Here is a 22985-nt window from a genome sequence, read left to right on the forward strand (position 1 = left end):
CTGCACCCAGCCAAGTAAAATTTTTAATGCTTACTAACGTCAACTTTGTTAGTTTAATTCAAAGGCCGCAGTAACTATAAGAGGGTAGAGGAAAAGTTTTTCTTTCTCTACAGAGGCAACATTAAAACTAAGAACCACTTTCTTCTTGAATTGTTTTGAAAACTGAGATTTACAACAACAAATATAGCTGTATCCCTCTACTTTTAAAAATCTAGATCTCTAGATTTGATCTTCACGTTAGTCAGGAGATTGTTAGAATGAGTTTATTATTTTATCATAAAGATTATATGATTTGTCCATGCTGTGCTTGCTTGCTTCTAAGTTGCTGCTTCTTATATCCTAGTGCCACTCCTGTGTTCAGGAACAGAGGCCAGAGCTTGGAAGCCACAAGGTGGCCTGAGCCTCTCAGCACAGCTTTGCTCAAGCCCAGGGCAGAGGTGATTCAATGACCCACTAGCATGGGCACAGGAAGGTTCCCCCGAGGTGTATTTTCAGGATATGTGATCAGTCTGGTAAGTAATGAGCCCTCCCAGAGGTTTTGCCAGGAGATATGACCTGCCAAACCGGTTTGTAAGCCAGCTCTGGCCACTTCAGGGTGACAGTGGTATGCCTAGATGAACACAAATCTGGATGCTCAAACAATTCTCTTATGTTTAGATTTCTTTTAACTTGAGAAGCTCTTTCACTTTTCTTCCCTTTTTATCTTTTATCTTTTTTTTTTTTTGCAGCTGGTTCTTAGATGTGCTCCGGGCCAGTCTATTTATCTTGCAAGCTTTAGAAGGCAACTCTTCCCCCTACCCCTCCCTTTGCTCTTTTCCCATTTGATTACATCTTTTCTTGGTAATGGGGTTTGGACTGGCTTTTTGTATAATGCTAAGCCACAATGAGACAAGAATATTCTTCCCTTATTTTTATCAGGAGCTTTTATTTCCCAAGCTGTTTTTGTGTGTGAGTTTCTCATTTTGCTCCTGGTCAGGAAAGGGGCCCAGTATTCAGGGAGAAGATTAGATGCTGTGGTATGTCAATTGGTCTTTAAAAGAAATAAGCAAAAGTTGATAGCATGCTGAAGCTCAGGGCCAATGCAGAGCTGCCTCCCAAGAGGCCAATCAATTTCAATTAAGGAGATTAAAAGTCCTGAGTACAGAAAGGCCTAGTCACATGCTTCTGAATGCCTTGATCCTCCAGCAGCCTGAAAGCAGGCAGTGGGCCCCAGAAGTGCAAACTGTGTCCTTTTGGTCAATGCCAAGGTGACAAAAAATACAGAGAGAACACAAAAGGAAAAAACTAGTTGAAGGGACTCAGTGTTCCCTCATGGGGCTCTATTGGTGATTTGGGCAGGAACTTCTGCCTTGCACAGGCCTGAATTGCTCACTGTAGGATGCTTGGCATCTCCATCCTCAACTCATTAAATATCCAGAGTGGCTCTGGACCCAAGTCACTGTGCTGAAAAAACCCAAGACAAAACTAACGCCCCTACATTCTTCCAATGCATGATAGACATATGCTTGAGGACCCCTCCCCCCACCCATAGTCTTGTCTCTAATATAATATCTAGGTAGAGCCCTGGGTGAATTGACCCTGGACCCTTCTCCTACATTGGGTATTGCAAAGGTACTGCATGCTGAATCCCAGGTCTCCATGTTGCCTAGTTGTCTGGGGCTTCTTAATGCCCAGATCACCCAGGGGTGAGGGCAGGATTTTTGGAGGGGGCAGACTGGCTATGGTGGGCCTAAGATCCACATGGAAGAGAGGGACTTTGGCATCCCAGAGACAAAGGGCTGAACCCCTCTCTGTCTCTTATGAGCTGTGCATTACTCTGAGCTTCAGCATGTGGTCAGCTTTTGCTTATTTCTTTTTAAGATAGATTAACGCACCCTGACATCTGATCTGAGCCCAGGCACCCAAGTGAGCTTTGCTTTCTGCATTTACAAAAAGGGATCTACCTTCCCCTCCAGGGATTTGGCCAGACTCACAGGAAGTAATGGGTGTACATAAAGCACACAATGTCACCTAACCATCCTTCTACTCCAGGCTGCCACTGTGACCACAGCAACACTGGGAAGGCAGGGGCAGCTGCCCAGATGCTGTGTTCTGAATGTTTGAATTCCCTTAAATTCATACCCTGAAATCCCAACCCCCAAGGGGATAGGATTAGAAAGTGGGATTGGGAAGTGATTAGGTCTTGAGGGTGGAGCCCTTGTGAGCTGGATTAGTGCCCTTATAAAACAGGTCCCCAAAGGGCTCCCCTGCCCCTTTCAGCAGGTAAGGGCACAGCTAGATGGCACCATCTATAAACCAGAAAGTGGGCTCTTACTAGAAAACAAATCTTCTTCAGTCCTACTTTCTGGCTTCCAGAACTGGGAACAACTAATGTCTGTTGCTTATGTTCCAGTCTGTGGTATTTTGTCATAGCAGCTCAAAGAAACTAGGAAGTGAGAGTTAGTGGCTTCTGTTCTGAGGCCCTATCATAATGCACTATGAGGATTCGATGAAGATGGTGGTAGGAGGGAAACGGGCCCAAGGAGCAAAGTTGTGCAGGGACACAGGAGGGGACTGAGTGGCCTGGAAGACTGGGTCTGACTGGGCCCCCAGGCAGGAGGGAGGAAGCACATTTCAGGAGGGGGAGCAGTAGGAGGCTGATCTAAAGCACAGGTATTTGTTGGGCAGGAAAGCCAAGCAGGCCACATAGAAGGCAGACACAGTCCTATGGATAGGGACAATGACAAAGACAGCCACAGGCTTTCTGGGCAAATGTCAGGAGGCTAAAGCCATGGTTTGCCTCACCTGGGGTGAAATACACTTTAGGGACTGATTGTTCTGATGGGGCTTCCTCCTCCTCTCTGCTCCTATCTTTTGGCTACTTTCCTAGTAATGGGATGATCTCAAGAACAAAGAGCAAAGAGGGCCAGGCTCCTTCTGGTTCATTTGGCTGTTTTTGGTTATCTAAAGGACAGGAGGAGTCGCTATTAAAAGCAATTGCATGAAAAAGTGCATGGTCACAGAGCCCTAGGCCCTTGAGGGGTGATAGGGAGAGGGAGGTTCAGAACTTGCCTGAGGTTACTTGGTAGTTAATGGCAGGGCCAGTTTCCTGCTGTCCAGTTAGGATGACCTTCTCCTGTACGTCCAGCCTCATCTGTGATCTATGTCCCTTGAAATAACTGAGAAATGAATGGCTGAAGTTATGGGCTTATGTTTCTTATTTATACATTTTTAAAGCAACAATGAAAATAAGAATCATGCAGTTATGTCATTTTTTCAAAGTTACACAAAAATTATGTTTTTCTTGATGTAAATTTATTTTATGAATGGAAAAATGGAACTTACTACTCATCTCAAAGAGATGAAGAACTATTGCTCTTGAATATTGAACTATTGAAACCCAAGCCTGCTAAGGATGGAGTAGAAGAGTTTCCAAAAGGAATCCTTGCCTCAAGGTGAGACTGATGTGGTGGGAGGAAGGGGATTATGAGCCCTCGGCCTCTTCTTCCTGAGACAGAAACCCATAGGGGTGGGTAGGGCACAAGCAAGCATACGGGCATGGCACGGAGGAGAAGGGGCTATGCTGTGCCTGGGGATGTGTTTAGAGTCAGCACCTTGTGAGAGCAGCTTTGTGTCCTGGGAACTTACTCTGTCATCCTAGGAACCCAAGCCAATTCTGATAAAAATCTGAGGAAAGAAGTAGTTGCCAGTAGAGGTCACATCAGCCATGAGAGGCTGTGCCCCAGCTCTAGCCCTGTAGGTTGTTAGCAGCAGAGCCAGTGACTTAATCAGCTTGGGTTATAACAGAATACCACAGCCTAACTGGCTTAAACTATGACATTTATTTCTCATAGTTATGGAGGCTAGAAGTGCAGGCTCAGGTGCCAGCAGGGTTGGGTTCTTAGTAAGGGCCTTCTGCCTGGTTATGTTCTCAACATGGTCTTTCCTCTGTGTGTGCCTGAACGGGGAGGGGGACCTCTGTCTCTTTTTCTTTCTATAAGATACTAATTCCCTCGTGACCTCATCTAAATCTGGTCATCTCCCATAGGCCCCACCTCCCAATACAATTACATCGGGGATTAGGACTTCAACATACGAAATTTGAGGGGACACCAATATTCAGCCCATCATTACCAATGAGGACATGCAACCAGCAATCTAGTGGCATTTGTGGGGATCCTGTGACCACAAGGACACATCTGAGAGACAAGGGGAAAGTGAGCAGGAATAACTGTGAGCACTTCATGGGGAAGGTGCCTTAGGGTGGGCTCCTTGCAGCATGGTTTGAGATTGGGATTCAGGTGAATGTGTTCAGGCTGTGTTTATAGGTTAAAAAAAAGTACAGGAGAAGGAACCAAGTAAGGACATTCTCTCAGCCTAATACCTCAGGTTGCTCTTCAGCTTGAATTGTACCACAAAGTTGTCCTACTTTAAGGCAAAGGATAGCTTTACTCAGTCCTTCATTAGCAGAGTACTTCTGGGTTGGAGACATAGATGTGGAGGTTCCCAGTCACTTGAGGGCAGTCTTCTGGAAAGGAAGTCCCTCCTGTTAACAGGAAAGTGGCCAATAATAGGGGCCAAGGTACCACTCAGGTGAAGGGGACTTGGATAAGTTCCAGCAGCCTCCATTACAGTGCCAGAATCTAGGCACCTGGGGTTGGGGTCCTGTTCTCCTTCGGAGGTGCCTCAATGAAGTAAGACTGTGTCTTCCATTCTCTGTTTATGAAGCTAATTAAAAAGAAAGGAAATTAACCAGGTTGTGGTTACCAGTGTGTTAAAACTGGGTGTTAAGCATATTTGAGTGGGATAGTTTTTAGGAGAATAGTTGTAATATTTAAAAAAAAATTAATTGTAAGTTAAATGTTTATGGGAGCCCTGCAAAACCTCCTTCACAAGCAAACATTCTAGAAAACAAAGTTGGAAAGGCATTTCAGTAAACAGAGGCTGGAGAGGACAAGTGAGCTGTATAGTTAACACAGCACTATATGCAGGCATGATTAACAACACTCTCATGTATTTGTGTTGTTGCTGTGCTGCAATGGAACCCAGAGCCTCACGCCTGCCAGGCACTGCCACTGAGCTACACTTTCGAGTTGTATGTTAACAGGATGACCTTGATTTTCTTCAAAATAACCTCATAAACTAAGTACCATTATCATCTCCATCATATACATTTGGGTGAAATTCTGGTCCAAGGATACAGCATTAAACCAGAGCTAAAAGCCAAACTCAGCTTCCAGTCTGATACCCATTTGATTATTGCATGAGGTCACTTACAAAGGGGCAGTTGGGACTGGAGGGGCTCATACCCACCTTGAAGTGTCTGGATAGCTCTGGCCTGCTTGAGAGGATCCCTGCATTTCCAGGGCTCTGGGCCTCTCCATCTCTCCTTATCCCTCCTCAGTCAGTGACTGAGGGCTCAGGGCAACACTTCTCATACTTTTTATGATGAAGGCCCAGTTTTTTCCCCCCTTTATTTGTAATAAAGTCTGATTGTGAAGAGAAAGATGAAATTTTTGTATAAAAAGATAGATGATATCTGGGCTCATATCTTATTATGAGGTCTACTGACCTGGCATCATTCTGTTAAGTGTGTGTGGATATTTCTGTACTCTCACTTTTACCTCATTGTGGGACAGTAAGCAACCCTTCTCAGACCCACCCCTCCTGCACTCACCCTGTGAGTGGCCCTTTTCTGGAGCTACATGAAAAGCACATCTCTGTCAGATTTTCAGCAATGGTACTCTGAAGTTTCCAGAGACAAATATCATGAACACTAACCTGGATGAGTCCCTGTTGGCCTTTTCCCTTTGTTATCTTGGAGGAGGAGCCTAAGGTTCAGGATTCCCAGCCATAGGAGGATGCTAATCTGTTGTATCTCTTCCCATATGATAATATGTAGGCCTGATAGTCAAGACTCTCAAAGGCGAATGTATCTCCCTGACTTGTGAGCTATGTGAACTTAGGCAGGTTTTTAGCTGGAATGTGCTTCAGTTTCTCCATCTAGCAGTGGAGATGGTGATACCTTCCCCTCAGGCAAGTTGAGAAGATGGGATGAGAGGGTACTAGAAAACACTTAATACTGGGCCTCCTGACTCTCTAGGTGAGCAGGCAGGACCCTGGAGAGAGGGCAGTGTGCTCGAGGGCTTTACAAAAACAAATCTTGGAGAAAAATCATGGGTTGCATTCATGTATGCATAATATGTCAAAATACACCCTAATGTCATGTATATCTAAAAAAAATTTTTTTTTAAAAATCACTGGCTGCTGGAACCAAGGGTCTTGGTGAGCACAGTCTCTGTATGTCGACACACGAGTGAAGATTTCCTTGGAGAAAGCTCCCACTGCAAGAGAACTGTGAGATAGAATGACCACTCAAACCTGGCCCCGTTGATCAGGAAGGCTCAAATGTCAAATCTCCCAGTAGGATTTATTGGAGAGGAAGCCTGGTCTGAGGAGAAGACAGAAGGTCTAGGCTCCTCTGTTCCTCCATGATTTCGAACATGGACTTGGGGCATGTAAATTCCAAACAAAGGGGTATGTTTGGCTTTGGGGTCTAGCACTGTTAGCTTTGGAGGCATGGTCTTGGGATGTGGAGCTGGGTGGCCACAAAGGCCTCTGTATTAGTATTCTCAGGCTGCAGCAGAAAAATACTGTGTCTTTGCCATTCTCTTCCCACAGTATGGGTCTGCATCCTTCTCATAAGGATACCAGTCTTCAGGATGAGTATTAGGGCCAACCTTAATGATCTCATTTTAATTGACTCACCTCTGCAAACACCCTGACTTCAGACAGGCTCACATTCTGAAGTACTGAGGGATTAGAATGTGAACAGATAAATTCTGGGAGGGAGGGCAGAGACAGTGCAATTCATCAGACGAGCCCTTAACTCATCTGCTCTAGTTCCTTATTTTATAGCCCTTAACTCATCTGTAAAATAAAGGGTGAGATGACCCCTCAGATTCCCCCAGATCTGAAGCACATTAAAGCTCTGCTTAGGACTATGCTCATTTTTCCACATGCTGTTGAACGGGGGACCAGGGTGCGCCGTGGAACCTTTCCAGGTTAAAATATCTTTATAGAGCACAGATAATAAAAGTAATATCCACTTATCTCCTTAGGTGTTCCAAGCTTTGAGTTTTTGCTGTAGTGATGATGCATCACAAAACCAAACAAATTAGTCCTTAGGACAGATGACCCAGAGGCAAGTCAGCAACAACAAAACACAAGCTTTCAAATAAGTAAAAGAAGACAAGACGGTAATACCTTCATAACCATGGTGCTCTATTGATGCAATGCAAGGAAAACTACGTTAGAATCTATTGATTCTCTTTGAGATCTAATAATATGCTTTATTCAGATCTTATTCACGTAGAACTTCCTCCATGGGTCTTTCACAGGAACTGAAATTGGTTAGTGCTGAACAGAATTGGTTCTACTGTCCTTTGAAATTGCAGAAGTGGATATGTCTTAAAACACAAAAGACACCATGCTTTCTTTGGAAAACAAGACCTATCTCTGAAAAAAAGAAAAATCTCATATCGAAACAAAATTGAAAGCACGTTTATCTTCAGATTACAGTCTTTCTTGGTGCTAACCAGTTTAAGAACCAGCTCCTATCAGCCAGTGAGCCAACATAAACTCCAGAAAGAGAGAAGAAATATCACAAAAACTCAGAGAAACAGATTGGCTTGTTTATTTTTATTGGTATGTCATAATTACATACGATATTGGGTTTTGTTGCTACATATTTGTATCTACACATAGGTACATAATTTTTTTCAACTTTATTCTCCAGTACCTCCTCTCTTCCTCCTCTCCTCCCTCCCACAGATCACCTTCCTCTACTCTACTGGTCTAGGTTGTTTATTTTTTAAAATGTTATGAATAAACATTTATGCGGCTGAGCCAAATTATTTGTACATATGCTCTAGGTTTGGCATCTCCAAAATTTGTTAGTGTTAGAGTATGATAAATTATATCTGAGTTATTTGTTGAAAGATCATCTGAAGTTCCCTACCCCCATTGGGAAAATATGCAGATGACCAGGAGGGCTTACTGAAACTGCTCTTTAGGTGTGTGGCACACAGGAGAGGCTGGATTTTTCTGTATCAGAATGAATGGCTAAGAATGTTGGCCTTGGGGCAGTTTTATAATGCTCATGAAGTTATTCACCTCTGATCCTCATTTTCTTCATGTCTTAACATAGTTTCCAAACTCAAGGTTTTTTTGTAAATATTAAGTAGGATAATGCATGCAGAGAGTTCTGCATGAGCCCTCCCAGGGTTAAGAATCCAATAAATGTCAGCTTTTATATTATCATTATGACAGAGGATCTTTGCATGTTTATAGTTCATCTGCAAAAAGAATTAGATTTGTAGGAAAAAAAAGAGAGTAAGTCTCATGCTTCTTTAGCATGTGCTCTCTATTAGTTTTAAGAGGGGATTTGTCCCCTATCCAGCATGGAATTGGAAGGAGCTGTTTGAAGCAGGATGGCAAAAATAGCTGAGGTTTAGCTTTTTCCATCTCTTCCATGTAGCTTTACTCTTCAACTCAGTATCTTATGAATTCTGGGATGAGCAGATCCACCTAAATTGGAATATCTACGCTCAGATTCAACAATCATCATTGTAATTATTATTATTATCATAATAATTACTCTTTTGGCCATCTCACTGTTGCATTGCAGTATAGAAAACGAAGTTGGATCAACAAGCGTAGAAAAGAAAGAATCCATTAGGATTGTTGTGGACTCCATGTTTGTCCCTTTTAAGTTCATGTATTAAAATCCTGATACCAAATTGCATTAGGAGGGGAGCTTTTGGGAGGTGATTAGGTGAGGAGGGTGGAACCCTCGTGATGGGATTGGTGTGCTCTTTCTCTGCACACCACTGTGAGGACACAGCAAGAAAATGGCCATTCACAAACCAGGAGGAGAGCTCTCACCAGAACCCAAACATGCTGGTATGTTGATCTTGGATTTCTAGCCTCCAGGACTAAGAGAACTAAATAATTGTTGTTTAAACCATATAGTCCATGGTAAAAGACAGACAATGATTGTTCTAAAAAACTGAGAACTTTTATGTTCCTTCTGACTCAGGCTCTTGGATATCCCCACAGTAGGCTAATATTTGTATGTATAAACCACTGATATGAAATGGAGAGAGATATAGCTTTCCCTTTTGTCTGTTCTCTCCATCAACAAAGACTACATTTTGTCTAATGCCCATAAACAGGTGTCCAATAATGGAAGAGGTCTGTCTACTAATATGCAGATGCAGGAGTACTCGAGGGAATCCACCTCACATCAAGCCACCCTCACTGTGCCTTGTCAGAAAATGAGCATCATGCTGCCATTTATTGAGTGACTATCAGGGGTCAGGAAGTTGTGATGGCTTGACATGCTTTATTTCAGAATCTCATGACAACCTTTTAAGGTAGCTATGGTTGCTCCCATTATACAGATAGGGTAACTAAAGCCAGAGCCTCTCAGCTAATAAGTAGAAAAGCCAAAGTTTTGGCTCCTGATCCTGAATTTTAACCATTATGCTTTTTAAAATATATGATCTTTGGGAAGGCCCTTAACCTTCTTTGAGGATCAGTATCCTCTTTAGAAAGACAGAAATAAGAATTTGGTCTTGCAATAAGCCCAGGAAAAGGTATTTAGATCAGGGAAATGCAAAATAAAACAATGAGATATCATCACACATGTTAGGATGACTCTTTTTAAAAAGATAAACGATAACAAATGTTGGTAAGGATGTTTAACAAAGGAACACTTATCATTGTTGGTAGGAATGTGAATTGGTATAGCCACTATGGAAAATAGTATGAAGCAGTTCCCCCCAAAACTAACAGAGTTACTGTATGATCCATCAATCCCTACTATTGAATATATCCCAAAAGAAATGAAGTCAGTATAACAAAGAGGCATCTGCATTTCCATGTTCATTGTAGCACTACCCACAATAATGAATAGCCAAGATATGGAATCGACAGATGAATATGTGGTATTCAATTCAGCCTTAACAAAGAAGGAAATCTTATCATTTGAAACAACATGGATGAACCTGGAGGACATTATGCTAAGCCAGACACAGAAAGATATATATATCTTATGATTTCATTTACATATGGAATCTGAAAACATCAACTTTATAAAAGCAGAGTAGAGACCAGTGGCCCGCCAGTGTGGTAGACACATCACCCCGGACGGGGGAGGGGCAGAGCCGCCCCCCGTGCCTGCAAGGTAGGTGGACCTGCGACCCACCGGCAGAACAGGACCAGCGGCCCGCCAGTGTGGTAGACACATAGCCCCGGTTGGGGGAGGTGCAGAGCCACCACGTGCCTGCAAGGTAGACAGACCTGCAACCGACAGACAGAACAGGCCCAGCGGCCCCCGCCTGCAAGGTAGGCAGAACTGCGACCACCAAGAGAACAGGCCCAGCGGCCCGCAGAGGGGCAGAGCCGGCGCCCATGCCTGCAAGGTAGGCGGACCTGCTACCGACTGGCAGAACAGGCCCAGCCTGCCTGCCGGCGTGGTAGGCACATTGCCCCAATTGGAGGAGGGGCAGAGCCGCTGCCCGCACCTGCGAGGGAGACTTTGCAACTATACAAGAGCAATATAAATATATAGGGGGAAAATTCAATAACACAACAGTTTCACCAAGCAGAAAGAAACACGAGCAGTATGAAAAGACAAGGAAAGAAAGGACCACAAGCAATGCAGGTCAACTCAACTTTAGAAGAGGTAATAGCTGCAGCAGATGGAATGTCAGATAAAGAATTCAGGATATACATGCTTCAGATGATCTGGAGTCTCAAGGAAGACATTAGACAGCAAAATCAGACACTTCGAAAATGAATTACATAAACAAATCCAACAAGCAAAAGATCAACTATATAGGGAGATAGAGGTTATAAAAAACAAACAAACAGAAATCCTAGAAATGCAGGAAGCAATAAACCAACTTAAAACTCAATTGAGAATACTATCAGCAGAGTAGATCACTTAGAAGATAGAACATCAGACAATGAAGACAAAGTATTTCAACTTGAAAAAAACATAGAGAGCTCAGCAAGACTGTTAAGAAACCATGAGCAGAACATCCAAGAAATATGGGATAACATAAAGAGACCAAACTTAAGAGTCATTGGGATACAGGAAGGTATAGAGGTCCAAACCAAAGGAATGAGCAATCTATTCAATGAAATAATATGAGAAAACTTCCCAGACTTGAAGAATGAGAAGAATCCCAAATCCTAGAAGCCTACAGGATGCCGAATGTGCAAAATCATAAGAGATCCACACCTAGACACATTATAATGAAGATGCCTAACATACAGAATAAGGAGAGAATTTTAAAAGCTACAAGAGAAAGGAAGCAGATTACATTTAGGGGTAAACCAATCAGGATAACAGCTGATCTTTCAACACAGACTCTGAAAGCTAGAAGAACCTGGAATAACATATTTCAAACACTGAAAGAAAATGGGTTCCAACCAAGAATTGTGTATCTAGTGAAATTAAGCTTCAGGATGGAAGATGAAATTAAAACCTTCCACGAAAAACAAAAGTTAAAAGAATTTGCAGCTAGAAAACCATCTCTCAAAAAAATCCTTGGCAAAACATTACAGGAAGAGGAAATGGAAAATAACAATGAAAACCAAAGTGGGAGGTAGTACAGTAAAGGGGGGAAAAATAATCAAAGAGGAAAACAAACCATGTTTATTAACATAAATAAACAAATATGGCTGGAAGAACAACCCATATGTCAATAATAACCCTAAATGTTAATGGCTTAAACTCACCAATTAAGAGACACAGGCTAGTAGAATGGATCACAAAACAAGATCCAACAATATGCTGCCTACAGGAGATGCATTTGATAGGAAAAGACGTACATAGACTGAAGGTGAAAGGTTGGGAAAAATCATATCACTCATATGGACTTCGGAAACAAGAAGGAGTGTCCATACTCATATCAAATAAAATAGATTACAAGCCAAAGTTAATCAAAATGGATAAAGAGGGACACTACATACAGCTCAAGGGAACCATACACCAACAAGACATAACAATCATAAATATATATGCCCCAAACAATGGTGCAGCTATGTTCATCAAACAAACTCTTCTCAAGTTCAAGAGTCCAATAGACCACCATACAATAATCATGGGAGACTTCAACACACCTCTCTCACCACTGGACAGATCTTCCAAACAAAAGTTGAATAAGGAAACTATAGAACTCAATAACACAATTAATAACCTAGACTTAATTGACATATATAGAATATACCACCCAACATCAAGCAGTTACACTTTTTTCTCAGCAGCACATGGATCCTTCTCAAAAATAGATCATATATTATGTCACAGGGCAACTCTTAGACAATATAAAGGACTAGAGATAATACCATGCATCTTATCTGATCATAATGGAATGAAACTGAAAATCAACGATAAAAGAAGGAAGGAAAAATCATGCATCACTTGGAGAATGAACAATAGGTTACTAAATGATCAATGGGTTATGGAAGACATCAAGGAGGAAATTAAAAAATTCTTAGAGATAAATGAAAACACAGACACAACATATCGGAATCTATGGGACACATTGAAAGCAGTTCTAAGAGAAAAATTCATTGCTTGGAGTTCATTCCTTAAAAAAAGAAAAAACCAACAAATAACTGATCTCATACTTCATCTCAAAATCCTAGAAAAAGAAGAGCAAAACAACAGCAAAAGAAGTAGAAGGCAAGAAATAATTAAAATCAGAGCTGAAATTAATGAAATCAAAACAAAAGAAACAATTGAAAAAATTGACAAAACTAAAAGTTGGTTCTTTGAAAAAATAAATAAAATTGACAGACCCTTAGCCATGCTAACGAAGAGGAGAGAGAACTCAAATTACTAGCATACGGGATGAAAAAGGCAATATCACAACAGACACTTCAGAAATACAGAAGATAATCAGAAATTATTTCGAATCCTTATACTCCAATAAAATAGAAGATAGTGAAGGCATTGAGAAATTTCTTAAGTCTTATGATCTGCCCAGATTGAGTCAGGAGGATATAGACAACCTAAACAGACCAATATCAATTGAGGAAATAGAAGAAACCATCAAAAGACTACCAACTAAGAAAAGCCCAGGACCGGATGGGTATACAGCAGAGATTTACAAAACCTTTAAAGAGGAACTAATACAAATACTTTTCAAGCTATTCCAGGAAATAGAAAAAGAGGGAGAACTTCCAAATTCATTCTACGAGGCCAACATCACCCTGATTCTTAAACCAGACAAAGACACTTCAAAGAAAGAAAACTACAGACCAATATCTCTAATGAACCTAGATGCAAAAATCCTCAATAAAATTCTGGCGAATTGGATTCAAAAACATATCAAAAAAATTGTGCACCATGATCAAGTAGGATTCATCCCTGGGATGCAAGGATGGTTCAATAAATGGAAATCAATAAATGTTATTCACCACATCAATAGACTTAAAGATAAGAACCATATGATCATCTCGATAGATGCAGAAAAAGCATTCGACAAAGTACAGCATCCCTTTATGTTCAAAACTCTAGAAAAATTAGGGATAACAGGAACATACCTCAATATTGTAAAAGCAATCTATGCTAAGCCTCAGGCTAGCATCATTCTGAATGGAGAAAAATTGAAGGCATTCCCTCTAAAATCTGGAACAAGACAGGGATGCCCTCTCTCACCACTTCTGTTCAACATAGTTCTCGAAACACTGGCCAGAGCAATTAGACAGATGAAAGAAATTAAAGGCATAAAAATAGAAAAAGAAGAACTTAAATTATCACTATTTGCAGATGACATGATTCTATACCTAGCAGACCCAAAAGGGTCTACAAAGAAACTATTAGAGCTAATAAATGAATTCAGCAAAGTGGCAGGATATAAAATCAACACGCATAAATCAAAGGCATTCCTGTATATCAGTGACAAATCCTCTGAAATGGAAATGAGGACAACCACTCCATTCACAATATCCTAAAAAAAAAAAAATACTTGGGAATCAACCTAACAAAAGAGGTGAAAGACTTATACAATGAAAACTACAGAACCCTAAAGAGAGAAATAGAAGAAGATCTTAGAAGATGGAAAAATATACCCTGTTCATGGATAGGCAGAACTAATATCATCAAAATGGCGATATTACCAAAAGTTCTCTATAGGTTTAATGCAATGCCAATCAAAATCCCAATGGCATTTCTTGTAGAAATATATAAAGCAATCATGAAATTCATATGGAAAAATAAAAGACAAAGAATAGCAAAAACAACTCTAAGCAGGAAGTGTGAATCAGGCGGTATAGCGATACCAGACCTCAAACTATACTACAGAGCAATAGTAACAAAAACAGCATGGTACTGGTACCAAAACAGGCGGGTGGACCAATGGTACAGAATAGAGGACACAGAAACCAATCCACAAAACTACAACTATCTTATATTTGATAAAGGGGCTAAAAGCATGAAATGGAGGAAGGATAGCATCTTCAACAAATGGTGCTGGGAAAACTGGAAATCCATATGCAACAAAATGAAACTGAATCCCTTTCTCTCGCCATGCACAAAAGTTAACTCAAAATGGATCAAGGAGCTTGATATCAAATCAGAAACACGGCATCTGATAGAAGAAAAAGTTGGCTCCGATCTACATACTGTGGGGTCGGGCTCCAAATTCCTCAATAGGACACCCATAGCACAAGAGTTAATAACTAGAATCAACAAATGGGACTTACTCAAACTAAAAAGTTTTTTCTCAGCAAAAGAAATAATAAGAGAGGTAAATAGGGAGCCTACATCCTGGGAACAAATCTTACTCCTCACACTTCAGATAGAGCCCTAATATCCAGAGTATACAAAGAACTCAAAAAATTAGACAATAAGAAAACAAATAACCCAATCAACAAATGGGCCAAGGACCTGAACAGACACTTCTCAGAGGAGGACATACAATCAATCAATAAGTACATGAAAAAATGCTCACCATCTCTAGCATTCAGAGAAATGCAAATCAAAACCACCCTAAGATACCATCTCACTCCAGTAAGATTGGCAGCCATTATGAAGTCAAACAACAACAAGTACTGTAGAGGATGTGGGGAAAAGGGTACACTTGTACATTGCTAGTGGGACTGCAAATTGGTGCAGCCAATTTGGAAAGCAGTATGGAGATTTCTTGGAAAGCTGGGAATGGAACCACCATTTGACCCAGCTATTCCCCTTTTCAGTCTATTCCCTAAAGACCTAAAAAGAGCATGCTACAGGGACACTGCTACATCGATGTACATAGCAGCACAATTCACAATAGCAAGACTGTGGAACCAAACTAGATGCCCTTCAATAGACGAATGGATAAAAAAAATGTGGCATTTATACACAATGGAGTACTACTCTGCATTAAAAAAATGACAAAATCATAGAATTTGCAGGGAAATGGATGGCATTAGAACAGATTATGCTAAGTGAAGCTAGCCAATCCCTAAAAAACAAATGCTAAATGTTTTCTTTGATATAAGGAGAGTAAGAACAGAGTTGGGAGGAAGAGCATGAGAAGAAGATTAACATTAAACAGGGGTGAGAGGTGGGAGGGAAAAGGAAAGAGAAGGGAAATTGCATGGAAATGGAAGGAGACCCTCAGGGTTATACAAAATTACATACAAGAGGAAGTGAGGGGAAAGGGGAAAAAACAAGGGGGAGAAATGAATTACAGTAGTTGGGGTAGAGAGAGAAGATCAGAGGGGAGGGGATGGGGGATAGTAGAGGATAGGAAAGGCAGCAGAATACAACAGACACTAGTATAGAAATATGTAAAACAGTGGATGTGTAACTGATGTGATGCTGCAATCTGTATATGGGGTAAAAATGGGAGTTCATAACCCACTTGAATCAAATTGTGAAATATGATATGTCAAGAACTATGTAATGTTTTGTACAACCAACAATAAAAATTAAAGGAAAAAAATAAAATACTTTACAATTAAAAAAAATAAAAGTAGAGTAGAATGGTGCTTACCAGGGGTTGGGGCAAACAAGTGGGTGTGGAGGGAACCAAAAGATGTTGGTCAAAGGGCATAAGTTTCAGTTAGATGGAAGGAATATGAGATCTATTGTGCATTATGGTGACTGTAGTTAACAATAATGTATTATATATTTCACAATTGCTAAGAATAAATTTCAAATGTTCTCAACACAAAAAGTGAGTATGTGAAGTCATGAATATGGTAATTAGCTTAACTGAATCATTTCACAATGATACACATATCTAAACATCACATTGTACCCCATAATTATATATGATTATTATTTGTTCATTAAAAACTTTAAAAAGGACACAGTGGCACACACCTGTCACCCCAGCAGCTTGGGAGGCTGAGACAGGAGGAGTCGAACTTTGTGACCAGCTTCAGCAACTTAGAGAGGGCCTAAGCAATTTAATGGGACTTTGTCTCAAAATTAAAATAAATAAATAAATAAATAAATAAATAAATAAATAAATAAATAAATAAGAAGGGCTGGGGATGTAGTTCAATGGTAGCTCAGTGGTAAAGCAATCCTGGTTAAATCTCCAGCCCCCCACTACCCCCCCCAAAAAAAATCCCCAAAACTTTAAAAAATAAAAATATATTTTAAAATATACCAGCATCATTAGTTATTAGGGAAAGACAAATCAAACCACAGTGAGATAGCACTTCACATCCTCCATGTCAGCTATAATGAAACACATGGATGATAACAAGTACTGTTGAGCATGTGAAGAAATAAAAACCTTCGTACATTGCTAGTGGGACTGTAAAGCAGTTCAAACTCTTTGAAAGATAGTTTGACATTTTCCAAAAATGTTACATATAGAGTTACCATCTGACCCAGCAATTCCGCTCCTAGGTATAGACCCAAGAGAACTGAAAACAAATCCACACAAAACACATGTACACAATTGTTCAGAGCAGTGTTATTTATAATAGCAAAAAGTAGAAACAACACAAAGGTCTATTAACTGATGAATGGATAGACGACATGCAGCATATTCAGATATTGAGATATCATTTGGCAATAAAAAGCAACCAAGTGGTGCTATCTATGACAACATGAACAAACCTGGAAAACAGTATGCAAAGTGAAAGAAACCAGTCCCAAAACACCATATGTTGTATGATTTCCATTTATAAATGTCCAGAATAGACAAATCCGTAGAGACAGAAAGTAATTAGTGGTTGCCTAGGGATGAGAGGGAATAATACTGGAAAAAAAGCTTCTAATGGGTACAGGGTTTCTTTTGGGGGTGATAAAAATGTTCCGGGATTAATGAGTCTTTTGTCTTATAGCATCTACTACACTCCTATAAAGAGAGTATTCTGAGAAACAAATATTGGAAAACCCTGGCCTACAGAATGAATTTTGGAATGTTTGTTAATGTAGTACTGGGAATTGAACCCAGGGATGCTCTACCACTGAGTCACATCCTCAGTCTTTTCTATTTTTTATTTTGAGATAGGGTCTCACTAAATTGCTAAGGCTGCCCCTGAACTTACGATCCTCCTGCCTCAGCTTCCTGAGTAGCTGGGGTTACAGGTGTGCTCCATCACACTGCTTACTGAGTTTCAGAAATCTTTATCACAATTTTCATGGTCTCCTACCACTGTCTCCTTACTTCATTTGCTTTGCACTGATACAACCCACTTTCACCAAACCAATTTCCTTTCAGAATAACAGACTTCCAAGATCTGGAAATGCCTGCCCTTTCTAATTGTCCTCCAACAAAGATACAACACTTTCTTCAACTTTGCAAGCTCAGCTAGAGTCCCTCCTTCCAATGGCTTCTCCATTCTCAGAACTCTAATTTTGTTGATTGTCTGATAGGTTCTTTTGGAAAATACCACCTGTTGCCTTGTGGGCTGTTGTTCTACGGAGTTCTTGGAGCTTGTGTTGCTTCTCAAATGCCGGTGGGTTTAAGTCTTCTCTTCTTACTTAGGCCTGAAACACAGTAACTGTATGGTCCTGTGTACTCTAGGTGCACAATAGATATGGGTCAGCTTGAGTAATATTTCTTGAGACTTGTGTTCTTGATTTCTTCTACAGCGGATACTGCCTGGACATAATGGTTGTGGGACTCAGGGTCATTCTGGAGGGCAGAGCAATACTGAAGTCCAGCTGAGTTGGTTACATGCCTCTCTTGAGCAAGCATGTGAGGGGAGGGAAGAGAAGGATCCAGAGAATATACAGCTGGGCCCATGACAGTCTCGGGAGGGGCACTGTCAGGTTGATTACTTGGCCTGTGGGAGTGAGAGAAATCTGGTGTTTGGTCCTAGCTCTGCCTCTTGTCCCTGCTTCTGTGGGCCTCAATTCCAGCAGCTGTTCAAGAATGATGAGTGTCAAATTCTCCCAACAGCAATATTTGACGTCCGTGTTCCCATTGCTCAACACACCCACTGGATGACCTAGGGTATTGGCACTTTCGAATGCTTCTGCAATTCCACCCAGATTCTCCATTCAGAAGGAAGGGACAGTGATGCTATCACAGGGAAAACTTTGAGTCTGCACTCATTAATTAAGAGAGAAAATCCCCAAGTTTCTGTTATAGCCAACAGTTCCTCCTAATTCATTTGTGGTCCTGTGTTTAGGGCCTTGCCATATTTTCCAGTTCTTCTAGGACTATGACTCCCAAACTTCAACACGTACCAGGAACACCTAGAAGGCTGGTTAGAACATACTGGGCTTCACTCCCAGAGCATCTGAGTTAGTGGGTTGATTTTAAGTCCTTGGAGTATAAACTGAGGAGTGGGATAACTGGGTCAAATGGTGGTTCCATTCCAAGTTTTCTGAGGAATCGCCATACTGCTTTCCTTAGTGGCTGCACCAATTTGCAGTCCCACCAGCAATGAGTGTACCTTTTTCCCCACAGGAGGATCGAGGGCATCACCTCCTTCCAGCTCCGCTAGCCCTGACATCTGCAGCAAAGCTCTCCCCACTACGGTGTGAGTTCTCAGCAGCTTGAGTGGCTTATTCCACTACTGGTGGATAGATAGACAATAGTGAATGGAAGGAAATAAAGGGGAAGAGTTACCAGAGCCAAATCAAGTATAAGATTTAGCACTCTTGGTGGCCACTCTGATCATTAAGACCTCTTTTATCACTGCTACACTCCCTCAAAAACATTTTAATAAAGAACCTGTCAGTGCTGGGGTTGTAGCTTGGTAGTAGGGTGCTTGCCTAGCATGTATGAGGCACTGGGATCTACCTCCAGCACCATATAAAAATAAATAAATAAATATATATATATTGTGTCCATCTACAAATATATATGTATATGAACCTGTTATCAGGCTGAAGATACAAGCAGCTACTTCCCAGTCTCTTTCTGGCTGTATGCTGGAGATATTTCAAATGAGATGATTCAAGGACACACTTGGAGCAAGGCCTGTTATATAACAAGGATCCAACATATTTATCTAGAAGTACATCTGATAGCATGAAGACTGGAAGCCCCAGGTCTAGATCAGAAACCTTGGGTTTGGATCTTGGCTCTGTGAATTGTCAGCTACATGACTTTGGGCAAGTTATTTAAGCTCTCTGTAACTCAGTCTGCTGGCCTGTGAAGTGAGAGTGACTTTCAGGGCTTATAATAGAGGTGAACTAAATTTCTCTCTGTAGAGTATGTCTGACAATGCCTGGCTTGTAAGAAGGACTTGATAGATAAGTGTTATTAAGTTTGGCTCAAAGATTTTGAGCAAACGGAAGCACTGTAAAGGTGAATCATCCAGGCAAGACACTCACGGGGCTATTCTAGATGCTTCTGTCCACTAATAAGACTCCACTGAGAGACAAAAACAGATAATAAGAATGCAGGAGTTGGAACTACCCTCTTTGAATTCAAATCTGGGTTAAGAATGACTCCTTAGTCATATGAGCAAAAACAAGTGCTTTTCTCATCTGTTGAGTGGGGCTGGTAAGGTATCTACTTCATAAGGAGTGCCACAATGTGTCTAGTATATGTCATCCAGAATTCATAGAGTTGGTGCCACATGTCAGGCTTGAGTCACATGTTTGTTTTTTCAAAACACAACACCTGGTCAGTATAGAATTGCAGAGAAGAATAAGAAGCACAGGAGAGAACAAACTCTCATGGCCTGAATCTGTTAGGCTCCTGGACTCGTGTTCCAACCATCCACCTCATGTTTTATTTTTCTTGGATTTCTTTCCAAATCCCAAAGGCCCTGGTGGCATTGTTTTTTGATGTGTCAAATGCACTTACACCTCTGATGGGTTTCTTCTCGTCTTGCAACGAATACATTTTTGTTTTCTTCTTTTTTTTTTTTATTGGTTGTTCAAAACATTACAAAGCTCATGACATATCATCTTCCATTTTTTATAAAGCACTGTCTCCAGTTTCCTTTTAAGCTACAGAGAGGATATCCTTTTCCTGTTAAGCTGCAGAATGATTATTTTTCCCTTCAAAGTAAAGCATTAACCCAGAGTCCTGTAAATAGATTTATGCATATATTATCAGAGAAACAAGGATCTGGATACTCAAGTTTTCCCTGAGCTTATCTGATATTTGAGAAGCATGTCTCTCCAGAATTCCAAGATATTTCAGGTCTTCCTAAGAGTATCCAAGCAGCATTATATATATACAGATATATACACCACTGAACCTTTTCTTCTTTTTACATTTTTTTTTAGAAAATGTAAAACACAAATACTTTTGAAAAATCTCATATAATTCCACCACCCAGAGACAACCTATGGATACCTCCTTCTATTCTTTGTTCTGTGTGCATACATATACGTATTTCTTTTGCCAAGTGTGATCAGGCTGATGGTTAATTAACACACTGTCTGTAACTTTTTTTAAGCTGTAGCTATCTCTTGTTATATATTTTTTGGACATGCTGCAATTAGTCTGCATCTGTAGTTACAATGATAACTAACTTTACAAAAGGTGTTTCTGAAATTTAAAAAGTACAAGCAGAACAATCACACTACTTAGCATGTAAATGTATCATGATTTCTCCATGCCACTAAATATTCTTCTACAAAATAAAATAATTTGTCTTCTCATTGCAAAATTAGCACATATTCATTGCAGAACAAGTAATTTAGATAGACAATAGAAAGTTTAAAAGTACCCATAATCTCACCATCCAGAGTTAATAGTTTGGTGTTCGGTTTCATAGACTTCTGTCTATGAATTTGTGTACTAAAATACAAAGAAATCTGCAGTACTATTGCTTTGCAGCATGCTTTTGTTTTTCCCAAATAATTGACTGTTGGTCTCTATGAACACCACTTTAAATGACTGTATAAGTTTCTATTTTAAGGATGTCTTATAATTTAAACTAGTATTGGACACACAGATTGTTTTTAGTTTTTGCCATTAAAAATATGTTACAATGAACACTGTGGTGACTTTGATCATTTCTTTAAAATAAATTTCTTCAGATAGAATTACTAGGTCAAAGGCTAGAAAAGATATGGAACATCTTCGATTAGTATTGTAAAAGTACCCCCCAAAATACACTGCTGATTGACATGCGGATCTGTAGGGTATGGCAGATGGTTCTCTTCATTACAAGAAACACTGCTGCTGCTTTTGTTTTAATTTTTGCCAAGTGGATACCCAAAATATTTCATATTACCATTTAAATTTGCATTTCTTGGTTTAATGTAGCATTCATATATGTTTATTGATCATTTTATGTATGAGTTGAATACACAATAAGTATAAATAACCTTTGTTAAAAAGACATTTATTCTGCAAATATTTTTCTCATTTTGTCATTTGCTATTTAATTTTGTAAATTTTTTGAAATATAATTTAAATGAGTTAATTTTCACTTGATTATTTCTTCCTATGGCATCATGTTAGCCACATCCTTTCTTTTCTCCAACTTACAGAAATTTTACAGATGAATCCTTGAAATATCTGGAATTAATTGCAACATATCAAGTAGGGAGGGTCTACCTTTTTTTTAAATAATAGATTTATTGAGCTAGAATTAACATATCATAAAATCTATGCTTTTAAAGTGTACAAGCACTTTAGATGTTTTTAAACATATTCACAGAGTTGTGGGATCATCACCATTATCTAATTTTAGACATTTTCATCATTCCCAAAGAAAAACCCTGTGCCCGTCAACAGTCATTCTCCAGTATTGCTCCCACTCCCTGCCCTAGGCAACTACAAATTACTTTCTGCCTCTGTGGATTTGTCTATTCTGGACATTTTATATAAATGGAATCATACAATGTGTGGTCTTTTGTGACTGGTTCCTTTCCCTCAGCATGCTTCAAGGTTTGCCCATGTTAACATGTATCAGTACTTCATTATTCTTTATTGCCCAAATTGACAATTCATTGCAGGGATATACCACATTGGCTTCTGCATTCATCAAAGGATAGGCATTGGGATGTTTCCAATTTTTGGCAATCATGAACAATGTTGCTATGAACATCTGTTTTCAAGTCTTTGGCTATATATTTATAATCCTCTTGGGTATATACCTGGAATTGCTAAATTATTTAGCAACTATGTTTAATGTTTTGAGAAACTGCCAAACCGATGTCCAAGACTGTACCCTCTTACATTCTCACCCGAAGTGTATGAGGAGGGTTCCAATTTCTCCACAGTATTTTCAAAGCTGTACTCTTTTTTGATGATAAGCCATCCTTGTGGTCATGAGGTGGTATCTCATTGTATTTTTGATTTGCATTTTTCTGCGACTAATCATGTTGATCATCATTTCACGTGCTTATTGACCTAGTGCCCATTTGAATATCTTTTTTAAAAATTATTTATTTATTTTTGAATATCTTTTTTTTTTAAAGTCTGTCCTTTTTTAAAAAAATTTATTTTTAAGTTAGATTATTTCTCTTTTTATTTCTGAATTGTAAAAGTTCTTTATATATTCCGCATGCAAGATCTTTGTCAGATATATGATTTGCAAATATGTTCCTCTAC

At 39.9% G+C, this 22985-nt stretch overlaps 1 protein-coding gene across 4 annotated transcripts in view; it reads right to left on the reverse strand.

Moving 5' to 3' along the window:
- Positions 1 to 4427: 4427 nt before the first annotated feature.
- The window catches only part of BEND7 (BEN domain containing 7), a 123368-nt gene continuing 104810 nt past the window's right edge, over positions 4428 to 22985 (reverse strand). For all 4 annotated transcript variants that reach the window (XM_081297118.1, XM_081297117.1, XM_081297119.1 and 1 more), the window contains one exon: positions 4428 to 4507. In XM_081297118.1, coding sequence (XP_081153244.1) covers positions 4443 to 4507 — 65 coding nt within the window. In that variant the 3' untranslated portion in view covers positions 4428 to 4442. The remainder of the gene's footprint in view (positions 4508 to 22985) is intronic.

This window comes from Spermophilus citellus (genome assembly GCF_964194105.1).
Source record: "Spermophilus citellus genome assembly, chromosome: 6".
NCBI classification, from domain to species: domain Eukaryota; kingdom Metazoa; phylum Chordata; class Mammalia; order Rodentia; family Sciuridae; genus Spermophilus; species Spermophilus citellus.